This window comes from Martes martes, assembly GCF_963455335.1.
Source record: "Martes martes genome assembly, chromosome: 11".
Classification (NCBI taxonomy): Eukaryota; Metazoa; Chordata; class Mammalia; order Carnivora; family Mustelidae; genus Martes; species Martes martes.
In genome coordinates this window covers 96,603,755-96,627,332 of record NC_137899.1, presented here as the reverse complement: position 1 = coordinate 96,627,332, position 23,578 = coordinate 96,603,755, and the positions used below count along the sequence as shown (strand labels likewise).

At 40.9% G+C, this 23,578-nt stretch overlaps 1 protein-coding gene across 1 annotated transcript; it reads right to left on the bottom strand.

The window, feature by feature from the left end:
- Positions 1-20,692: 20,692 nt before the first annotated feature.
- TAS2R39 (taste 2 receptor member 39) lies at positions 20,693-21,709 on the bottom strand (the record flags this gene model as incomplete). Its single annotated transcript, XM_080819034.1, is given in 2 exon segments — positions 20,693-21,667; positions 21,671-21,709. Coding segments are annotated over 2 exon segments (1,014 nt in total).
- Positions 21,710-23,578: the final 1,869 nt, after the last annotated feature.

Sequence of the window (23,578 nt, the reverse complement as noted above, 5' to 3'; positions counted from 1 at the left end):
GAATTAGAGATGAGAAAAACTGCCTTGTTACAGTTTCATTATTTGCCTGTGTATCACCAATTATAATTTACTGATAGGCACATCAGTGTTTGAACACTGAAACAGGTAGAATTACCCTGGGAAAGTGACAGGGTGTGCTGAACACAGTGCTGAACTTGGACATGTGACCAAACACTGTTATCTTGAAGTTTAATTCCCTACTTCTTCACACTGTGAAACACACTGAACCCTGGCATTTTCAAACAATATGCAGATGTCTGGGACTTATTCCAGATCTAGTAAGGTAGAATCTGAGATAGGGCCCAGGCAGGTTGTATTTTTAAAAAGCTAAAAGTCGTTCGTATTGCTCATTACCAGATTGAGAACCGAAATCTTGGCTAGATACTAATGAGTTTAGGACCAAATCTGGCCTGCGATTGTGTTTTATTTTGTACAGCCTAATCCTGGACAGCATTAGCCCACCAGTGCTTAATACTTCTTATTGGTCAACAATTTAAATTTAGGAGATTGCGTATATGCACAAAAAAATCAGTCCTTGAAAAATTAGAAGATTGGGCAATTTTGGGGCTGTGTGGTGAATTGGAACAATGGCTATACATTTAAACAAGGTATATGTGTACTTTTCAGTTTGTCACAGTATCCACCAATTCCTAGTATCTTTTGACCCTGAGGCTTCATGCCAGTGTGATGGCCCTGTTATAACTTAAAAAAAGGAAGGAAGGAAGAAAGAAAGAAGGAAAGAAAGAAAGAAAGAAATTTATTTTAGCAAAAGAAAGAGCATGAGTGGGGGTGGGGCAGGCAGAGGGAGAGGAAGAGAGAGAGAGAATCTCAAGCAGACTCCCCACTGAGAGCAGAGCCAACACAGGGCTCGATCTCACAACCCTGAGGATCAGGACCTGAGTAGAAATCAAGAGTTGGGCACCGTGTTGATTTCCAACACGGTGAACTGAGCCACCCTGTTACAACTTCTATAATAAAAGTGTAGAGATGGTGAAAATGCATTTCCCTTCAGAAATTAATTTTATTTCAAATTAAAGCCAGAGATATATTTTTATTATAAAATTGCCTTTTATTATTAAATCATGTTTGTGTAAAAATAACACCAAAAAAGCAATATATTGCAAAATTATGAAAAAAATGTTAAAAGAAATTAAAGCTCATGTCAACACAAAGCCTTGTACAAGAGTGTTCATAGCAGCTTTACTCATAATAGTCAGAAACAAGAAACAAGATTCCTAGACAAGCTCTACATATCCAGTGAGAATCAACTTCGGTTACTTCTACTAATAGAGAGAGTCATATTGGGGTGTGTGGGTGGCTCAGTTGGTTAAGCATTGGACTTGTTTTCTTTTTTTTTAAAGATTTTATTTATTCATTTGAGAGAGATATAGGGACAGAGACACACACAGAGAGAGAGCACAAGCAGGGGGAGAGACAGAGGGAGAGGAAGAAGCAGACTCCACACTGAGCTGGGAGCCCAACATGGGGCTTGATCCCAAGACCTGGAGATCATGACCTGAGTTGAAGGCAGACGCTTAACCATCTGAGCCACCCAGGTGCCCTGCGTTGGACTCTTTGATTTCTGTTCAGGTCATGATCTCAGGGTTGTGAGATCAAGTCCAAGTCAGCCTCCATGCTCATTGGGAAGTCTGCTTGAGATTCTCTCCCTTTCCCTCTGCCCCTACGCCTGCTCTCACTCTCTCTCTCTAAAATAAAGAGACAAAGCCTTAAAAAAAATAATTGAGAGTAGTATTTATCAGCAGCTTTCACGAATTCCAATGCAGCAAACTCATCTTTTTGTGTATTTTGTTTCAACTTATGTAAGTTTTTGATAAATAATATCTTCCTAAAGTTCTTGCACATAGCTGATTTCTGCTGTTCTGGTACCAACTTCTGTTGATGATCATTCACGTTTTCCTCTATTTTAATACGCAGGAGCAGTGGGGCCTGGTGAGCAGGTGTGATATTAACAGGGATGTGGGGCCAATTCATTTTTTAGACTGTGATCATTTCTCATTCAGGGAGCTAGAATGGAGTCTCCTTTATTCTAGGGAAATTCTCCTGGGTGAACCAAAGACCAAAGGCTTCATATTCTTGGCTATTGGGTTCAAAAAATTTGGTGCCGTTGTAGCATAGATCAGATTTGGAAGAATATGTTATTAGGGAAATCATTTCCTCTAACTTCTCTCTCAAGCACTGCCATGCAAACTAGGAAGCTTTCTCAGTTGGGGAGGGGTGAAAAGTGCAGGGACAAGTTGGAGTATCTTGAAACATCTCCATGAAAGTGACCCCACATCCTGCCTTGTGTGGGGCACACCATGGGGCTGCATGGGGTGGCAAAGATAGAGTGGGGCTGCAGGATTGCTCCTGAGTCTCCCCAGGCATACTTGAGATAGTCGCTAAACCTTCCTTGTGTTCACACAAAGGGTTTGGAAATTTGCGGAGGGAGTTGGTGGATTCTAAAGGGGTGTGTGGTGGTCTTAGCCAGGAGGCTTTGTAAGCTTGGGTTCAGATGAAGCCAGTGCAAGGACAGAGGAATGGCCAAGGAAGAGGCTCCCTATTCCCCACCTCCCTCCACTTCCGTTTGATGATCATGGAACATGGATGTCACCTCCTGGAGGACAGGAAGGAGAAATCCTGAGAAAATCTTGTAATCATAGTGTTTAAACCTGGTATGACTGAGAAAACACTAAAGTATAATTGGCTCCTAAGGTGGTGTGAACTCAGTGAGCAGGATAAAACCTGACCAAGATTCTTTCCTTCAATCACAGTGCCCTGCTCTGTGCTGCTGATTCTCCCTTTCCCAACCCATAGTGACATCTTGGGCAGATTTAATCTTTTCTGGTCTTTTGGGGTTATTAATATTTGATCCAGTTTGGTTTCATGTGTGGGTTGAATCTTTACCATCTCCCTTTTACCCAAGCACAGTTTGAGCTGAGACCTCATCTGCTCAGATCAGAGGGGACTGGATGGGTCTGGGACACCTGTCTCTTCCTCTTCCTCTTCCAGGGTGCTGCTGTGGGAGAGGGGACAGATTTATTTTATCTCTTTATTTTACTGGCTGCTGCACTAAATGCGTTCTCTGGTGGTTGTCACTGCTGTCCTGACACCATCTGGCTATGTGTACCTCTGAGGGCCAAGCATTGTGTACTGGCTGTAGCGTGAGGAGCATGTGGGAGTTTTAGAGGGCTCCGTGGCAGCACTGGAGTCAGTCCTTATTTATTCCAGCCACCCTTCCCTCCTACTCTGATAAGTCTAGCTCTAGATGACGGGCTGCCACTGCTTACAGTAGGGCTGGCATTGCCACCTCTTGATAAGCTTTGCAGGTCAGTGTCTAGCCCCATCCTTGGCTGCTTGTTTTAGATCTGGCCTTCTCAACATCGTGTATATACCAGAGTTCCCTGAATTAACACTGCGAGGCTTTAAAAAACATCCATACCCATGTCCCATCCTCAAAGATTCTGAGTAATTGTTCTGGAGAAAAGCTAAGTGTTGGCATCTCCGAAGCTCCCCATTGCAATTCCAGTGGGAGCAGGGGAGGGTTGAGAACCACTATGGGCACTGGGTATTTACTCACATGGTTTATGGTCTGGGCTCTAAGGCCAATTCTGGGACAACAGTAACCCTGCACTCAGCATGGCTGTAGAGGTGACTGAATGACTTCCTGGACAAGACTGAGGACATGTCCTTCCATCAGGTAGAGGGAGATCAGGTAGAGGCTGAATTTCAGAGAACAGTTATAATATTTTGCAAAACTGAGTTTTTGCCTTGTGAAAGTCACTTCTACTGTAAAGTATTAGAAAAGCAAATATTTCTCAGATCTCTGTGAAAAGGAGGGAAAAGAACATAGATGTAAAGAGTCATAGGTTTCTACTTTGTAAACTGAAAACCACTCCTATGTGCTTATTTGGCAAAGGGTGTAAGGTACTAGAACAGCCATTATGATGCCATTATGACGCAAACCACCATAAGTACAAAGACCAGGAATGTGGGAAAGGTGTGATCAAATCCTAATGAGCTGCAAAGAGACAGAAGAGTTGACAAGGTTTGTTTTGGTTGTTAATAAAACATGCAGTTATATATTTCAGTGAAAAATCTGCCAGGACATGACCTTCTTCACAGAGAGCAAGTTGTAAAAGAGTGTCTTTTGAATGTGATGGAAATTGTGGGTCCTGAAAAGATATAAGCAAGTGCAAATACAAGTGTAATCAGAAACACTGTTGCTCAATGTACTAGAAATATGGCTGAGAAATTAAAAAGAAAAATTGTGTGAAAAAAGTCTTAAACATTGTGACATTTGCTTTTGCAGCTGATGAGGGTACATATTTAGTAATACTTAGATGTAATAATTAGCTCTATTTATTCACTGTGGGTTTGAGAATTTTTATATGACTGAAAATATTTTAGACAGTGTGCCCATGACAGGCACAACACTAGGAAGTAATTAAGAAATTCATTTTTGTAACAGAGGAAACTTTCAAAAAATTTAATATAGATGATGTTCCTGGGATAGATGGTGCTAATATTGGACTTGCAGTAAAACTTAAATTCCATGTGGCAAGTCATGCAAGGACACAACTTTACCTCTACTCATTTGCATTATTCAGCAGGAATTGCTTTCTGTTAGAAGTTATAAGTGGAACCCATCACAGACACAGAGCTTACTACCTGTAAGCTGGATCTCCCTGGGGCTTGGGCCATGGAGCATTGCAGGCACTGTTGGATGAATCGGACACCTAACACAGCGGCCTGCTCACTGCACATAGGTTAGGAGGCTCAGCCAGCGCAGAAGCTAAGGAGAGGTGTTAAACTGTTGAAATGAGCTCATGTCTTCATCACTGAGGAATAAAATCTCTGCTTATGCTAAGCAGCAAAGATTGTTATCACATAATTGGCTAACACTTTGAATGCCCTGCAAAGGCATCCACTGTAGTTATAAAACATTATGAGAAAGTTATCTGGCATAGTGTTATTTGGTCCTCTTTTCTGGTCTAGAATTAGTTCTAGCACTGTAACTGATGGTCTGAACCCTGCGATGAGAATTCTGTTAGGCTGAAGGCTGATGGCATGCCCAGTAGCTTATTGGTTCCAGCTCTGTGAAGATGACCTCCCCCTGCCCAGTGCTCCTTTATCTCTTCATACCTGCAGTGTGGAAGGTGATCCACGGTGAGATACACGACTGGACATTAAGCACAGGGACACCAGAACACCAAACTCCTGCAACTATCTGAACAATTGTGCGAAGATTGTTAAAAAAAATCTTTGGAAATGCCTACGTTTGTGAACAGCTCTTTTCAGTTATTGAAGTAAGACTAAGTATCACTCCTAGTTAAGGCTGCTGGTCAAGGATGAATTCTGCGTTGGCACTGAACTTGGTACAAGATTTAACCATGACAGGCTAAAGAAAAAGCCTCAGATTTCTTGTTCCAAAACAAGAGTTAACAAGTTGTGAAAGAAAATGTTAAAAGTAAAATATTTGTTTTATGTTTTTTCCCCCAATTTTGAATTTATGTTGCAATCATGAATATCATATGTGCATGCATTATGTGCTATGGTCATAATCATAGTTCAGAAAAATAAAGTTTGATTATGCTCCTGGCACTAGTTTTGTTTTTCTTACCTCTTCCATGTTTACCCATAGACTTTTATGTCCCTGGCTTCTTTAGACCCTGGAGTTTTCAGTGACCTCTTCAATGTGTGTCTTGTGTGGGCAGATACGTGATGGCTCTAAAGCTTAGCAGCCATAAGGTGGAGCCTGGGAATCCTTGGAAAATAGGGCAGTTACTTAATTTTTCCACTAGTGGGCGGGCATGTTCTTTCTTTTTAAATAGGCGCGTCTAGAAAACCTTTGAAAACCTTTTCTATTTTGGGGAATTGGCTAAGAGTTTTCTCCATCTACTTTCAGGAAGACCTCTGAATCTTTATACTCAGGGTCAAAGTTATGGTCATGGCCAGTTTTCATGAGGAAACTCATATTGTCTCTTAAAGCAATTTTTTTGGTTAATATTTACTTTTGAAAGATAAGTTGCAAATAAAAACTGTATCCCTTAAATGGGCTAACTCCAGTTGCCTACAGAGCCTATTTCTAAAGACTCTGGAACATCAGAATACCAGAATACCAATACTACAGGTGACTCAAGAGCTGGTGTTGGGGATGAGAGAATGCAGGCCTTAAGCAGGGAGGAGAATTGCCCAAGGCCACTCACCTGTTGCGCTCATTACTGGAATATCAGGTAATGCTTCTTGGGTGGTCCCTTTACACTTGCCTTTGGACTTCTTTCTTTCCTTTTTTTTTTTTTTTAAGATTTTATTTATTTATTTGACAGATAGAGATCACAAGTAGGCAGAGAGTCAGGCAGAGAGAGAGAGAGAGAGAGAGAGGGAGAGAGGAGGAAGCAGGCTCCCTGCTGAGCAGAGAGCCTAATGTGGGGCTTGATCCCAGGACTCTGGGATCATGACCCAAGCCTAAGGCAGAGGCTTTAACCCACTGAGCCACCCAGGCGCCCCTGCCTTTGGATTTCTATTAACTTCTCAGCTCTCTCTTTACTAATGCATAGTTACCTGACTAATTAGGCTCCTATCCAATCCAGGAAATGGTGATGAAAGCTCACTTAGACCCAGTGGTCACCAACCTTTTTCTTCCCCCCTTAAATGAGTTCCTGCACTTAGGAGGTCTAGATACAGACAATGACCATTGTTTCTAAACAAAACTGGAATCTTATTCATTTGACAAACACATAAGTACCTACTATATCTGGGACACTGGAGAGAAATAGTAAACAGACAAATTCCTGTCTTCATGAATTTTGCAGTTTAGTTTTGCTGGGCAGGGGAGGGGAAGGAGAAGAGGGGAAAGGGAGTGAGAGAGTTTGGGAAGGGCAGAAAATAAAGAAGTAAACAGATGACATAATTTCGGATAATAACTACCATAAAAAAGTAAAGAATTGATTTTCAAGGGTGCCAAGACTATTTAACGGGGGGAGAATAGTCCTTTCAAAACTGAACACCTACAACTGAATATCTATATGCCAAAGAATGAAGTTAGACTTCCACCTCATACCATATACAAAAATGAACTCAAATGGATCAAAGACTGAAATGTAAGACTTGAAGCTATTAAGCTCTTAGAAGAAAACAGAAGTATAAATCTTTGTGCCTTTGGACTATGCAGTGGCTTCCCAGATATGACACTTAAAGCATAAACAACAAAAAAATGGAGAAATTGGACTTTGTCAAAATTTAAAAACTTTTGTGTTTCAATAGATACTATCAAGAAAGCGAATAGACAAGCCATGTAACAGGAGAAAATATTTGCAAATCCTGTATCTGATAAGAGTTTAGTATTTAGAAAGAACTGCTACAACTCAACAATAAAAAGATAGCCCCATTTAAAAAGTGGGCAAAGGATTTGAATAGAGTTTTTTCCAAAGAAGATACACAAATGGCCGATATGCTCATGAAAAAAGCACTCAGCACCATTAGTCATTAGGGAAATGCAAATCAAAGTACATCTCATCAAATCCATTAGGATGGCAAAACTAAAGACAATTACAATTGTTGACAAGGTTTGGATAAATTGGAACGCTTACACATCGCTGGTGTGAATGTAAAAGTGAATCAAGCTCCAGCTATATTGAAAGGACCCTCTTGGAAGTGGGGGAGAGACTGTCTGTTGGACAGGAGAGATTACAATAGGCCAAAGAGTTCATTGCCTGCTTTAGATCAGGATTTTCAACCTTGACACTACTGGCATCTTGGACCTGATGTTTTGTTGTAGGAGCCTGTCTATGCATTGTAGGATAGTTGGCATCTCCGGCCTCCACCCACTAGGTGCTACTGACATTCCCCCAGTTGTGATATCTAAAATATCTCCAGACATTATCAAATGTTCCGTGGAGAGGGGGCTGTCAAAAATTGACCCTGGTTGAGAAGGAGCCCCACAAAGAAACCCCACAGAGAACCACACATCAGCCTATCAGTGTCCTATTGCTTCTACAATAGATTGCCAAAAAATGGTTTAAAACAACACATTTCTGATCTCACAATTCTGGGGGTCAGAAATGCAACCCCAGTTACCGGGCTAATATCAAAGTGTTGGCAGGCCTGCATTCCTTCTGGGAGCTCTGGTGGAAAATGCCTTTCCTTGACAGCTTTTCAATGTTGCTCTTGTTCCTGACTCCCTGCTCCCAGCCAGCAATGGCATCACATCTTCTCTGACTCTTACCCTCCTGCCTCCCTCTGATAAAAACCCTTTGATTACATTGGGCCCACTTGGGTAGTCCAGGTTCATCTTCCCATCTGGAAGTTCTAAACTTCATCACATGTGCCAAGCCCCTTTTACCATGGAAGGTAATGTATTCACAGGTTTCACAGATTAGGATGCGGACATCTTTGGGGAAGGCATTCTGTGTACCGCAGTCAGTATTTGGGCTTATGCCAACCAGATGACACTGAGTGGCCAGATGTACCAGCAGTAGTTAAGTAAGACCCTAGGCTTTCTACTTCCTTCTCCCTCTGCCTCCTCCCAGGAGCTAGAAGCAGTTGAGCAAGTGGGAAAAGAAAGTGAGAAAAAGAGATCTCACCCTACCCCTCCCCATCACTGGGACCAAATGCTGAGGTGTGCTCAGGTCTAGCTGGGGAGAGACCTCGAGGTCATTTGGGAGATAATGGTTTTGATTACAGTAGGATGGAACTTTTTTTTTAAATGGAAAATTATGTTATTTTAATTCCCCACTTGTCTGGAAGACCACAGGCTCTACCTGGAAGGTCACTCATGGCTAGAAAATAGTCTGTTAATCAGTAAAACTGAAGGCAGTGATGGAGAGAGAAAAAGGTCATTGCTCACAGTCCCTCATAGAATCCAGCTCTTTGGATAAACCTGCTACAAGAGGGTTTTGGGGGAGAGAGGATTTCAAAGTTCTATTGCATCACCCCATGAATGAGAAGATCCTTTTCTCAGAGAGGGAGAGGTGGCAGAGTGTTAAATGTGTCTGTACCCACAGGCCAAGAGATGTGGGGGCCTCGGGAAACCCATGACTCTCCCAGGAATGTTGGATGATCTTGCTTTTGCCTAGAAATTTGAGGAGAGAGGTAGAGGAAGGAGAGGAAAGAGTGGGAAAAAGGTAGACAGACCTGGGCTGATAACTACCAACGTTCGTGTGGGTAAGATTGAGCAGACAGTGTTTCAAATCTGTGCTGGCAAGAGAAGTTGGGGCATATGGCCCTTGCATGGAGAGGGATACAGCTTGCAGCTCTGTGGCTCTGAGTCAGACTTTAAAGTGCTTCCCAGTGTGTCAGTGTAAGACCTGCCTGAGCCCTAAAACTGTAACTGGAAAACTTTCATGGATTTCTTGAGGACAACAATTAAATATCCAAACACAGGTTTCTCCCTTCATGGTTGGATGAGCCTGCTTCCTTCTCTCCTGAGACATGGACACACAGTGGAGCAGGCCACATACAAAGATTCAAAACTTTGAGTGCCAATCAGGCTAAAACAAAAATTACCTCTAATTTTGAATTATATATGGTTTATTTGTATATGATTATAATGACCATTTAAAGAATACAAGAATGACATACTTATCAAGGGGTAAGAAAAATTTGGAGGAGGGGGGAAGATTATGGAGCACCAAAAATGTGTGTGTGTATGTTTTTTTAAAGATTTACTTACTTATTTTAGAAAGAGAGAGAGTGCATAAGTGTCCATGTGCAAATGGGGAGAGGGAGAGAGGGAGAGAGAATGAATCTCCAGCAGGCTCCAGACTCAGCACAGAACCTGATGCAGGGCTTGATCTCAAGACCCTGAGATCATGACCGGAGCTGAAACCAAGAGTGGGATGCTTAACTGACTGAGCCATCCAGGTGCCCCTGGGTGTGTGTGTTGTGCAGGAAAAGAGTCACTGATGTGTCTGAGTGGGGTAGACTAGTTAAGATAAAGTGGAGCTGGTGATGAAGGTGATTCAGTAATGCAAATGAGTACTTAGTGTCCTCCATGTCAGTACAGGATCTCAGGGAGCTATGAAGTAGGAGAAGAGGGCCCACCCCTAAAAAGAACTGCATGTCCAGAGAGAGGAACCACACCCAAGACTGACATGGGGAGAGATGGGGAGGGGGCAGGACCTTAAGCAGAATTTCACCTTTCTCTAGATGCTAAATAGGAATGAACTTTTAAAACTCTACTCCAGGTTCACTGCACATCTTGGAAGTCAGATGCTGTTTATGTGCTTCCCTCATGCTGTCTTCATGCCCAGATTCTTACCCAGGATTGTCTGGCAACAAAAAGACCTGGGATTTCTCCTCTTTTTCCTTAGAGAAGTGGTTAGAAGTATCCAACTGAAGTTGGATTCTGTCTCTCTCCATGTATTTGTAGCAATCCACCTGGGCACAGGTGCTTTTTACTTTTAAACTGAATGTAGTAAAGATTCATTTTCTAAATTAAAGAGATTGTCCCTGGCCACATATGAGGCTCTCCATAAGTAATCTGTTGAAGGAAGAAGAGAAGGAAGGAAGGAAGGTGGAAAGGTAGGAGGAAGGAAAATTGGAAGGAAGGAAGGGAGGAAGAAAGGGAAAAAGGGAAGAAGAGAAAGAAGGAAGGAAGGAAGGAAGGAAGGAAGGAAAGAAATAGGAAAGGAAAGAGGGAAAGAAAGGAGAGAGGGATGGGAAAATGGAGGGAAGAGTAAACCAAAGGACAGAAGGAGGGAGGAAATAAAGACTTGCCTTTCTGTGTGTGTCCTTCCATGCTCTGTCACATGGATTTGCTTCCAGAAGTAGCACAGAAGATTATGGAGAAGGTTAGCTCTGTGCAGGGAACTCTGAACCTTTGAGTTATGACAGAAGAAGCAAGGAGGGTACTTTGGTGCCAGATATTTAAGGTGTGTGTTGGTGGTTGGTTGGGGGTGTAGAGCTGTCCTTATTCTGAGAGTGAGGCTGAGAAATGCTCCTGTGACCTGTGAGCTCATGGACCCTGGTAATGCAGATCTTCCCCAAGAGCTGCCAAAACACCTGTCTCTGGGGGCATAAACACAGTTAAACCCAAGGAGCCTATGCTTGCTTCATTTACTGGCCTGCCTTAAGGTCCCTTTATCCTCCCCCTGGAGCCTTGTTCTGCCCTGTCTGCATGCTGGGCATTATTAGCCTTGTACTCTGCACTTGGTTTTTTTGAGGGGGAGGTTGTCTATATCCTGTGATCCCCAGAGAGATTGCTTTGGTCTCATTTCACAAATACCTTTGGCTCTGTACTAAGATTTTCAAATGGGTCTGTTCTAAGGTGGCTGGAACTTGGACGGGTGTAAATAAGAGATGTTGTGAATATTAAATGTGAAGAATCTAGGTGTAAAGTGGGCATTGGTCAATATCTGTGGATCTTGAAAACACTTAAATGCTGCTTCTTTACTATTTGCCTTTCGTTGTCCTTAATGCTGTCTTCATTTGTTCTCCAGTCAAGACCGGAAGTCTTTGATCCCCATGATCAAGAGGAACATTTTCTATCTTGACAAGTGTAAGCCACCACATTTCTGAGGAAGTGTGGCATAGTCTGGGTGATCCCTAAAGAATGCAGAGCTGCCTCCTCTCTGTGACTGGAAGTCAGGTAAGGAGTCTAGGTTGGAGCACTGGGAAGCCAATAAGAAGAGAAAGGAGGGAATAAAGTAAGATATGTAAGATACCTTTCTTCTCCCTTTCCTTCACATTTTTTGTGTTTTTTTTTTTGTTTGTTTGTTTTGTTTTGTTTTTGGTTATTTCGCTTTACTTAGCAAACAGTCACAGTCTGAGCCCCATTCTTCTTCACATTTTGTGAGAAAGTGTTTTTTTGTTCAGCAGAAAATGGGAGCTCAAGGAGATCCTGGAGCAGAGACAAGAATGCTCCACAAATCTGGCATGACATTCCCTGGATTTCCTGCCTGCTCCCAGTCAGCTGGGGCTGTATGGTTAGCTCTGGCCAGTGGGCTATGAGTGGAAGGTGATGTGTGACATCCTCCCTAGGGCACCAAGAAGCAAGTGGGACAACTTCACAAGTTACATCTGCTGAGGTGAACCCTGGAGCCTTGTTCTGTGATGGTGGCTCACTAGCTCTATGCAGCCTGGATCCCTGAGACACTGTGTGGAGAACAGCTACTCTTGGAGTCCTTGGACCTGCAGAGGATTTTGAATGTGCAAGGAATCAATGTGTGTTTTCTTTCTTTCTTTTTTTTTTTTAATGTGTTTTTTCTTAAGCCATTGAAACTTTTTTTTTAATTTTTAAGGAAAATGAATTTAAGCGGATACCTTAAATAGTATAACTTTTAGTTTAAAAACATTTACATGGCACTTTATGGAGCATATTTTCATAGATGTTTCCTTTAAAGTTCACTGTGCTGCTAAGGTAATTTTTCTTTCTTTTGACTTTTATTTTGACTAAATTTCAGGCTTCTAGAAAAATTGTAAGAAGAGCATAAAGGATTCCTGCATACCCTTTACCTAGATTGCCCAAATATTGCTGTTTTACTGCATTGTTTCTTCTCTCTCTCTCTCTTTCTATGTATATATATGAAGTAACTTTTTTCTGAACTGTTTGAGAGAAAGCTGCAGATATGATGCCCCTTCATCTGTAACTACTTCAATGTGTTCCCCAAAAACAAAGACATTAGGGTCATGTGTTCTGCAGCATAGCATAGCTTATTCTAGACCAATACAGACAACCTTTGTGGCATTGTTAAATGGGGAAGGTTTAATAGGGACTGGAGAAGCAGCAGAACATAGGTCACAAAGTCTTTTCAAGGAAACCAGCTCAGAATTTGAGAGATTAGAATCTTAAGGGAAACGGGTTTTGATCCTTTAATTGATATTTTATGATATAATATGATGTATAATATATATCATATTATATATATCATATCATAATAATATAATATGAAATGATATTTAGGGACCCAGATACAGGTTTATGGGAAGGGAATTACCATATGGAGAGAAGTAATTTCAGGAAAATCTGTTTCCCAATCAAGATAAAACTGGACGCTTTTTTCTACTTTGTGCCTGCAGTAGGTATTACTATCATATGATATTGCCATGTTTCCAGTAAAATCACTTCTGTTTTTCTCCAGGCCTGAAAATATATCCAGGCCACTGGCAAGGATGACCTTAGAAAGAGTGTAGTTAACAAAAGTGTAAGAACTTATCCTTGGGTGCAGCAGGAGGGCTAGCAGTTGGAAACCACACTCTCTAAGCAGAAGGAATGCTGTCCATAACATTCAAAGTCAGCCTAGGGTTAGATACCTGGGAACTTACTGCCCAGCCTTCTATTTTGGCAGTGATAGGGACTCATCAGTCCCAACTTCCAGAGCTGTGTCCTTTTCACTCTTCCTTCCAAATCTACCTCCCCCAGGGCTTTCAATCTGTGCCTGGTTCTGGTTTGAATGAGCCACTGATTTATTTGTAGCCATCCAGGATCTGGAGTGCAGATGCAAATGGCAGTTTTCTCTGGTAAGTGTTGGTGGCAATTGGATCCTATTCTGATTTGCATTCCCAAGGCCTGCAGGTTCTCAGGAAATCACTTCTTACGCAGGCAGTCTGGTGAAAGTTATTTTTAATCTCAGCTATAAATGCTGGTCCATAATAGTTCTTAAAACCGAAAGAGCTTTCATTTGCAGAGGATAGTTAGAGACAGAGTCATTAGTTTGGCAAAAATCTGGACCAAAAAGGGGATAAGTAAAGGGGACTCTGGAGATAGAGAGGGCTGGGGGTTCAGGAGTGAGATAGAGACAGGCACAAATTTGGAAGACATTAGCTTTTTGGGGACTTGAACAATGAGAATGTAGGGACTTGTTCAGGGAGAGCATGTAGGGAGAAATAGAGAGATGCATTTTGGACCTCTGAGGGCATTTTAAGCATTCTGTTCTCTCTTAAAGTCAGTCTCATTAGAATTCATCCCTGTTTCTGACATCAGTGGTGGTGCCTGAGAGCCCATTTCCTCCGTTCTCAACCACCTCTCAGTCTCTAGTCTCCTCTCTTGCTGGTGCTGGGCCTTGCCTGGAGATGCTTGTACTCCAAATTCCAGTCCAGGGTTAGAATTGGCTTATGTGGAGTTATATGCTCTGTGTGGATATTTCAAAATCCTGGGTGAGCTCCCACATAAAGTAGGAATGAATTTTAAACTTTGCAAACCGAGGGAATGAAGAACAACTTGTATGTTAAAAGTAATTATGTTTAGGGTGACCGGGTGTCTGAGTTGATTAAGTGACTGCCTTTGGCTCAGGTCATGGTCCTGAGATTGAGTCCCGCATCGGGCTCCCCCTTCTCTGTGGAGAGCCTGCTTCTCCCTCTCCATTTACCTGTCATCCCCTCCCCCCCCATTTGTGCTCTCTCTCTCTGTCAAATAAATAAATAAGATCTTTAAAAAAATAAATAAAAGTAATTAGTTTAATAGCTGCATGCCCCCCCTTCCCCCAATCCACCTGGTGGGTGAAAACATAATTCTGGGTAGACTCACTCATTTCATGTTACACTCAGCCCACTCAAGATTTTCTCTCCCGCTTTGAGCCTGGCTACTCCTTAAACATGGAAGGAAGGTGGTTTGGGCTGGTCTCCAAGCCAAGTGACCAGTCACCAGCCATGTCCTTCCCATATACAGTCACTGCTGCAACCCCCTTTCCTCTCACTGTGACACCTATGTTCAGCCTGGTGCCCTTTCTTCTACCTTAGCCTGCCCCTTCTCTTGCTCACTCTCCTGGTGCTAGCAGCTCCATCTTTGTGTTCAGTTATGTTTGTTGTACAGAATCCCATTACTTGGTGGTTGAAGTAGTGTCTCCATGGTGATACAGGCACAAGTCTTCCCAGGGAATCAGCTACCATATCTTTTTATCTACTTGGCAGGCAAGTTAGAGTTGGCTGGGATAGACTAAACCCTGCTTTTATCTTTTCTGTGTTTGTTCTTATGAAAAAATGCCCAAGATGATGGTGAGGACATGCACACAGCTATGTGGAGTTCACGCAGGGAGGTCCATATAGATGTTTTCCTTTATTTTAAGTATATTGACCACTTAGTTTATTGATGAAAGTCTCTCATTTCTAGCCCAATAATCAGCTTTCACCAATTTAAGCTTTCTAGAAATTTTCCACGAAATCATTAAGAAAAAGGAATTGGGTGCTGGCACTGTTTAATCAATTGGAGGGACTGATAAACTTCCCAAAGTGTCAGTCACATAATAAAATTAGCAGGTCTCTTAACGGGTAAGTAAAACACTAGCATAAAACAAAAATAAGATAAGCCTGTTATCCATAGAGCTAATGTTCCAGTTCAGAAATCTCCTATAGAAAACCAGTTTCAGGGATTTTTATGACCCTAAATTAAGATTTGGGTAATTCAAGATTGTCCATAATAAAACATTGTGGACATCAAAGATTGAACTTTGAAATAGGCTTAGAGGTGTAATAAAAAAAATGTTATGCATAAGGGTTCTGAAGGGTTCTGATTTTAAATATTAGACCAAACAAATGCACTTAAGTTCCCATTCTTCTGAGACTCCACTGAGAAAAAATATAATAATCCCATAATAATTAAGAAAGAGGTATGGGGTTGGCCAAGGGCAGACTAGAGATTTCATCACATCTCTTGGATGTGAACTATCAACGAAAACATATTTTGGATGAAGTGACATAGAGGATACTCAGAATATGCACATGGTGGACCTCTGGGAACGTGGTGGCTGATCAGCTTGCTGATAGTCTTGAGGTCCCTTGATGTATGTTTCTTAGCTTTGGCTACTAGCTTTGGCTCGTAGGAGTGAGGCAGGCAGGGTGTAAAACCAGAGTCTTTGCTATAATTCTGTCCGTCATGTAGCTCCTTCAGTGTATCCTTTCAACCCTTTCCCACCACTGCACACAGAACCGTTGGCAGCCCCCATACTAACAATTCTTTTTTAGAGAAATTGAACACATTTCCAAGGAAGAACTAGGGCTTCCAGTGCAGTTGTCTGCAGAGAGTAAATTCTTTTGTTATCATGACATTTTAGATTTCTAGACTAATGTCCGATTTTTTACCCACATACCTAAAACACACACACACACAGAGAAAACAAAAAAACCTCAATGCTCCCCCCCCCCCCAAACCATCAGAAGCTAATCCCGATGAACTGAATGGCCCAGTTGCAAAACGGAGGTCCCAATCAGCCTTTCCAGTCAAAAGAATGTCCTACTGGGAAATAATTCTTACTTATTATTTGAAAAGGCAGCCTTTCATTTTCCTTCATGAATTAGTAATCAAGGATTATCAGAAATAGGAGCAAAATTCACAGCCTAAAAGAGAAAGAGCAAGATAAATATTCAAAATAAATGACCCCTGAAGAAATAAAAATCAAAGAAGAACACTTAAAAGAAAATTGAACTTATATCTTCAGAGAAGATCATTCTTCCCTCTTCCTCATTATTAGTACCCTGATTTTGTTTAGAGTGGATTAGAGTGGAAGTGTGCACTTTAAATTAAAAATAACTTCTACAAATTTCCTTGTGGGGGTGTCCGTATGACCCAGTTCTGCCTAGAATGTAGAAGTGATGTCTGCGTGTAGCAGCCATCCTGTGACCATGAATATGAACTTCAGCAGTATGATTTGTCTGGAAAGGAAGCTTGAAAGATCTTGGGTCATTGGTGACTTCCTAGAGCATTTTTTTCAGCCTCTAGAACTCATGTTATATTAAAAAAATAGCATTATAAGTCAAGCAGAGAAAGTCAATTATCATATGGTTTCACTTACTTGTGGAGCATAAAGAATAACATGGAGGACATTAGGAGAAGGAAAGGAAAAGTGAATTGGGGGAAATCTGAGGGGGAGACAAACCAAGAGAGACTGTGGACTCTGAGAAACAAACTGAAGGTTTTGGAGAGGAGGGGGTGGGGGGTTGGCTGAGCCTGGTGGTGGGTATTGTGGAGGGCACGTATTTCATGGAGCACTGGGTGTGGTGCATAAACAATGAATCTTGGAACAGTGAAAAAATAAAATTTGGTCCGTAAAAAAAAAAAAATAGCATTATGTGGTCACTTTAGTCAGATTTCTGTTATATGCAATTGTGCAACCCTGGTAAATCACTAAGTATTAAAAGAAGATTCTAAAAACTTCTAAAGAAAAAAGAAAAAGGCACAGGTTGCTTTCACACTTCCAGTTAGTAACGACAAATGTGAAAAGATAACAAAATTTCTTCTAATTACTTAAGGTAAATTATTTTAGACCTAGAATTATATTTTCAATCAACTACCAATCAAAAGTGAGGAAAAAAGGAAAACATTTCCCATTTTCCAAAGGACTTTTCTGAGGAAATTACTTAGTGGACTATATCCAGCTGAAAGCACCATGATTAAAGCACTGAATTCCTTTGAGAAGGTGTAAGGAATATACTATCTCTGGGAGATGAGGGTGGTCTAAACAACATAAAGGTAGGCAATTGAGCAGGATTATCATAAATCTAAACTAAACTCTTGCATGTTATTGAGTAAGTGATGGAGTGTCAGAAAATAAAATGTATCTGATTTTTATGCTGGAAATAGTCTCCTTTTACTTGGGTCTTTGGATTGTGTCATTGAACTTAATGGAAAGTACTTTTTGGTCCTGAGTTCAATAATAGCTTTAGTAATAACATTAGAAATGCTATTTATTGGGGTGCCTGGGTGGCTCAGTTGGTTAGGCTTATGCCTTCGGCTCCGGTCATGATCTCAGAGTCCTGAGATTGAGTCCTGTAGCAGGCTCCCTGCTCAGCCGGGATTCTGCTTCCTCCTCTTCTTCTCACCCTGCTCTCCTGCTCTCTCTCTCCCCCTCTCTCAAATAAGTGAATACAATCTTTTTTTAAAGAAAGAAATGCTGTTTATTGATTTTTCTACATTTATTATTTTTATTTTTTTAAAGATTTTATTTATTTATTTGACAGACAGATCACAACTAGGCAGAGAGGCAGGCAGAGAGAGGGGGGGAAGCAGGCTCTCTGCTGAGCAGAGAGCCCGACACGGGACTTGACCCCAGGACCCTGAGATCATGACCCGAGCTAAAGGCAGAGGCTTAACCCACCGAGCCACCCAGGCGCCCGATTTTTCTACATTTAAAATAAATTCATAGGTAAAGCACAGAAGACTGAACTATAGTCACAGAATAGCATATGACAGTGTAAAAAGAGCATGTTGCTTTTCGAAGTTAGAAGGCAGAAAAGGGAGAAGTAGTAGAGGGAAGGATAGGAGCACCAACACTATTTAGTGCTGAGTTGATAGGCATTGACTATAAATACTAGAAAGAAACATTGAAATGTAAAATGATCACTCAATAATTTAAAAGCAATGAGAATAAGCTCAAAGTAGTAATGCAATTCTCAAAATTTGGGAGGAGGACAAGGGAACAGTTGAGGACAATATAAGAGACACTTCTGTCCTCATCTTTTACAGTGATGAGTCAATGGGTGTTGTTCACAGATAGATAAAACAATGCCTGCGTGCGTGCGTGTATGTGTGTGTCTGCATTCTGAGCTAGAAAAGTAGCCACCACAAAAGCTAAAACCAGAAATCAATAGAACTGCTGCTTGTGGGAAGTGGAAATCAGGGTGAGCAGGAGACTTACTTTTCACAAAATAACTTTTCAGGATTTATTTGTTTGTTTGCCAAAAGCTATTTTACTTTGATAACAATAATAACTTAAAAAATTAATTTGAAATAATTCTAATTTCTTAATTCTGTAATCTTTGGGTGGAGTTTTAGAAATGAGTAACAGTATTATGTTTTTTGTTAATATTGACAATCTCATTAAAAAAAAAGCCAGGCATGAGAATTGAGTTAAGATGCTTTTAATAGACAGCTTTGTAGCAATCAGGCTCTTTCACAAGAAAATAAACCTTACCACATTACCAGAAATAGTGACAAACAATTGTGACACGTGATATGTATTTCCCCAATTATCTGTTACTGGGTTTTGGGAGCTGCTCAGTGAGCAATCTAATCATTTCCATCAATATTTTCTCACCGGTCATGGCTTTGATGGTCTATTTCCAGCTGCCTATAACTATGTTTTTGTTTGTTTGTTTGTTTGTTTTTAAAGATTTTATTTATTTGACAGAGGGAGAAAGAGAGAGAGAACGAGCAGAGGGAATGGCAAGCAGAGGGAGAGGAAGAAGCAGGGTCCTTGATGCGGGGCTCAATGCCAGGACCCTGGGATCATGACCTGGCCTAAAGGCAGCCGATTAACCAAGCCACCCAGGGACCCTGATAACTATGTTTTGATACTCACTGACTTAATGTCTTCAGCCCCTGAGAATGTTTACAAAACAGGTTTACCAGTTTTCTTAGCATTCAGTTTATTTTCCAGAATCCATTTGTTAATGTACAAGGAAGGATGACATCATTTTGAATATCAAACATTTTTTTTTTTTAAAACAAAAAATACTTGATAAGGATTAAATGACAAGCAGTGATGAACATCTAATGCTCACAGCTGAAACAGTCATGTTCCTTCCTGGAAGACTTTCATGGTTTCAGTAGCAAGTCATATTTACTTGCTGGTAACTTTTAAGGACGGCACATGTGAGGAGTACTTGGCCCAGTGAGGACTGCCCCAGAGGTGTCCATGTCTACAGATTGTAGACTGGTTATGAAATGGGTGAGGGTAGTTTACCCTTTCTTCTCTCAGGGTGGCTCTTTCCACTACAGGTCATGAGTAATAAAGCAGCCCAAAGTCCAGATCTGCCCTGAATAGAGTCAAGTGCTGGCGTCTCTCTCCCGGATTGAACATTTTAAAATTTCAAGGTCTTCCTTACATTTTGTTCTTTTACCTTATTTACCTTGTCTTAGAGCCCCATGGACATAGAAATTCAGAAAACAAGACCCTTTAAGAAGAGTCTCTGCATCTTATTGAAGAGAAAAAGAAATAATGTTTCTATTTCAGGAGGAATTTAACCCAGTTATTACAGATAGGGAGAGAAAGTAGAGTAAGTTTTTATCATAGATTGGTGATTCAACATTGGTTGCTACCCTCAATGTGGTTCCATATTTAATAATAAATATGGCTATCTTAGATGCAAAATATTGCAATATATAACTGGTACCTGCCAATTTTTATGTAGTGAAATATAAATTCCCCCAAGTAAAATTGCCAATTAAAAGTATGTTCCTTCAGAAGTATTACTAAACTGTACTTGAGGAAGCAGCAATTAGTATTTCCATCAACTTACGAGATTGCCTGGTCTCCATAATCACACATATGTGTTACCAAACTTTCTGATCTTTGCTAATCTGAAAGGTGAAAACTTATACTTCAAAGTAGTCTTAATTTTTCTCTTGTTATAAGCCAGTTTGACCATCTTAAAAATTTTTGTTTTAGAAAATAATCACTTGAGAACTTAAAAGAATTATTTCAGTTCTAACACCAAAAATTCTGACTTAATTTAGGGGTCAGGCTTGGACATTGGTATTTTTAAAAATCTCTCCCAGAGATTTAATGTATAGAATCACTGCTTTAGATGAAGCAAGGGGAGGTAGAAATAGAAGGCTCAGGTAAATAATGTCAAGCATCACTGTGATTGTGCACATGAAGCAAAAAAGAAAAGTGAAAATCAGCCTTCTGTATTAAAAAAATACATAGGTAGAAGATAAAAGGAACAGGTTTGGGAAAGAAAGAAGGTAGAAGGAGAGGAGTATGGGTGAGGGAAATGTAGAGCTGTTGGGCTGGGTGCTGTTGTACTCTGTGGGTGTTGGTCATGGAGTCTGCTCTTTTAGGTAAAGATGAACTTGAGACTGAAGCTGCTTCCAAGCTCTTCTCAACCCAGGGTTGTCCTGAATCAGTAGAATGGAGTGTCCAGCAGGGCAGGCAGCCATGATAAATCTGCACAAAATATTCCAGGAACTGTTGATATCAAAGATGTTGGACATATAGAGAAATAGAGCAACTGCATTGAAAATGTAGAGAATGAGAAAGTAGCTGGTAGCTTTGATGGCCCCCATGTGAGCCTCCATGCTGGGATCCCTGGAGCCAGAGGCATTGCTTTCCATGCGTAGGGTATGTCTCTTGAGAGAGATGATCAGCAGGGTAGCTGAAAGGATGAACATGATCAGAGGAATGAAGATCCCCAAGTTATAGAGAAGAACCAGGTTGACCATATTGGTCTCAGTGAAGTATTTTTTCTTACTTGAGTTGGAGGAAGGGATAGAAGAATTGTTGCAATACACACTGTAGATGTCTTTAGAGAAGAGCCCACTGTAGCCCAAAGAAATAAACACTGAAAGCCACAGAAGCCGGGGCATCCATTTGGAAATTCTGCACTTCAGCTTGAGGAAAAGGGGGTGGGAGAAATCAGCAATCTTCACGAAGTAGAAGAAACTGAGCCAGGCAGCAAACCAGAGGCTACAATGATTTAAGAACATGAAACTTTCTTTGAACATGTCATATATAAGGTCTTCATTATAAAAATGTGGGAATGTTGAGCTGAAGGTAAACTCTAGCATCATGAAGCTTTGGAGAGCTATTCTGGATGCACTCAAGAAAAACAGGATTCTGCCACAGGTGGAAACTACCTTATTTTTAATCCATTCAGCTGCATTTATAGCCATAATGAATCCATTTGCAATGATACCAGCGATGCATTCAGTGCCTATAATTGTTAAAATTGAAAAGATCTGAAATGGTGACAATTCATTTCCTGGGGGATTGCAGGTTTCAGTCATCTTAAGTTGTTACCCCTCTTTGGTGTCTGGAGGAAAATGTCTCTCTAGCATTTGTTAGGCAGATCTTTGATAGTTCCCACTGTTCATGTCACAGGAGTAAGTATTGGATGCATCATTTCCAAATTCACTCCATTTGTTTATCTCAGAATTCCTAGCTCTAAATCTGGAGATGCAAATGATGGAAGGATTTGCTTTTTAATCCTCTTCCATGTCCACTGGATTTGTTGGTATTGGTTCAATTATGGGGCTGGGGAGGACTTCAGTAGATGCTTGTTTATAAACCACTAACAAGGCATTGAGGGCCATGGCTTTGACTAGCACCATTTAAGCTGAACATTTGCCCACCAAGTCACCATTTTTAAAAAAAGATTTTATGTATTTATTTGAGAGAGAGAGAGAGATAGCGAGAGAGAGCATGAGTGGGGTGGAGGTACGCAGGGAGAGGGAGAAGCAGATTCCCAGCTGAACAGGGAGCCCGACATGGGGCTCAATCCCAGGTCCCTGGGACCATGACCTGAGCCGCAGTCAGACACTTAATGACTGAGTGACCCAGGTTCCCACCAAGTCACCATTTAACTAATTTCACCTGTGACCTCAGGGAACTGACTGAAAATAATAATAATAATAATAATAATAATAGTAAAAATTCAAAGACATAGAGATAGAGACATGTAGTTCTGATTATGTGCTAGGCACTTTTCAGATACTTTCTATAATCAAATTTAAGCCTTACAGCAACCCAATGAAGAATATACTTTTTTTTTTTAAGATTGTGCTTTTATTACCTACATTTTCGGATTTGGAAACTGAGGCCAAGGTCACACACGAGACAGAGTTGGGATTCTAACACAAGTTACCTGGTGCCAGAGTCCATGTTCTTTCCCATTATTTATACTTCCTGGACCTGTGGATCCTTTTGTGTGGATCCTTTCAGCCAAAGACTAAATTCAGGTTTGACTTGAGTGTTAACATTTTTTTCCCTGATAGTCTTTCATGATGTCTTCACTACTTAAAGGAAGAATAATTGAGTTAAAAAAAAAAAGGCAACCCAGCTTTCTATCTGTGAAATTTTCCTTACTACTTACACAGAACCCTTCACTTCTGACACTTCTGGTCACCATATGTGTGGGTTTTTGTTTTTTGTGTATGTGTTTTTTCCCACTCCAGGTCATTCTGTGACACCAGCCGGTGTCCTACAATTTAACTCAATTTGGACACTACCTACCTGGAGATAGCATCAGATCTCATGGGTTAAAGGATCAGTCCCACAAGACTGCCCCCACACCAGACGGCAATCACATATCCCAGTTGTCGCCTGTGCTCCTGACCTGTCAGCTATAAATTAGAGGTTCCCATGGATTCTCTCATTAATCTACCAGGTCCCATTAATCTGCCAGAGTGGCTCACAGAACTCAAGAAACTTTATAATAAACTTTATAATAAACTTTATATAAGTTTTATAATAATTTTTTATAATAAACTTTATAATAAAGGATAGGATAAAGGCTACCAATGAACTTTCAGGTGGAGAAGATGAGGAGGGTAAAGTATGTGGCTTCCATGCCCTCTCCAGTGAACATCACATGTTCACTAGAAGCTCTCTGAACCCAAGGAGGCTTCATTCTATAGGCAGGATTGATTAAATCATTGGCCATTGGTGATTGTTTCTACTCTAGCCCCTCTCTCCTTTCTGGAAATAAGGGGGTGGGACTGAAAATTCCAAACTTCTAGTCAACAATTGGTTCTCCTGGCAACCACCCCAGTTTAGGTGTGGTTTTCAAGTCACTTCATCAACATAACCAAAAACACCCTTATAATGCTTATGACTTCAGAAATTTCAAAGGTTTTAGGAGTTCTGCCAGAGAAAAGGCTCAGAGACCAAAAGTATCTCTTATTTTAAATCACAATATCACAATAGTA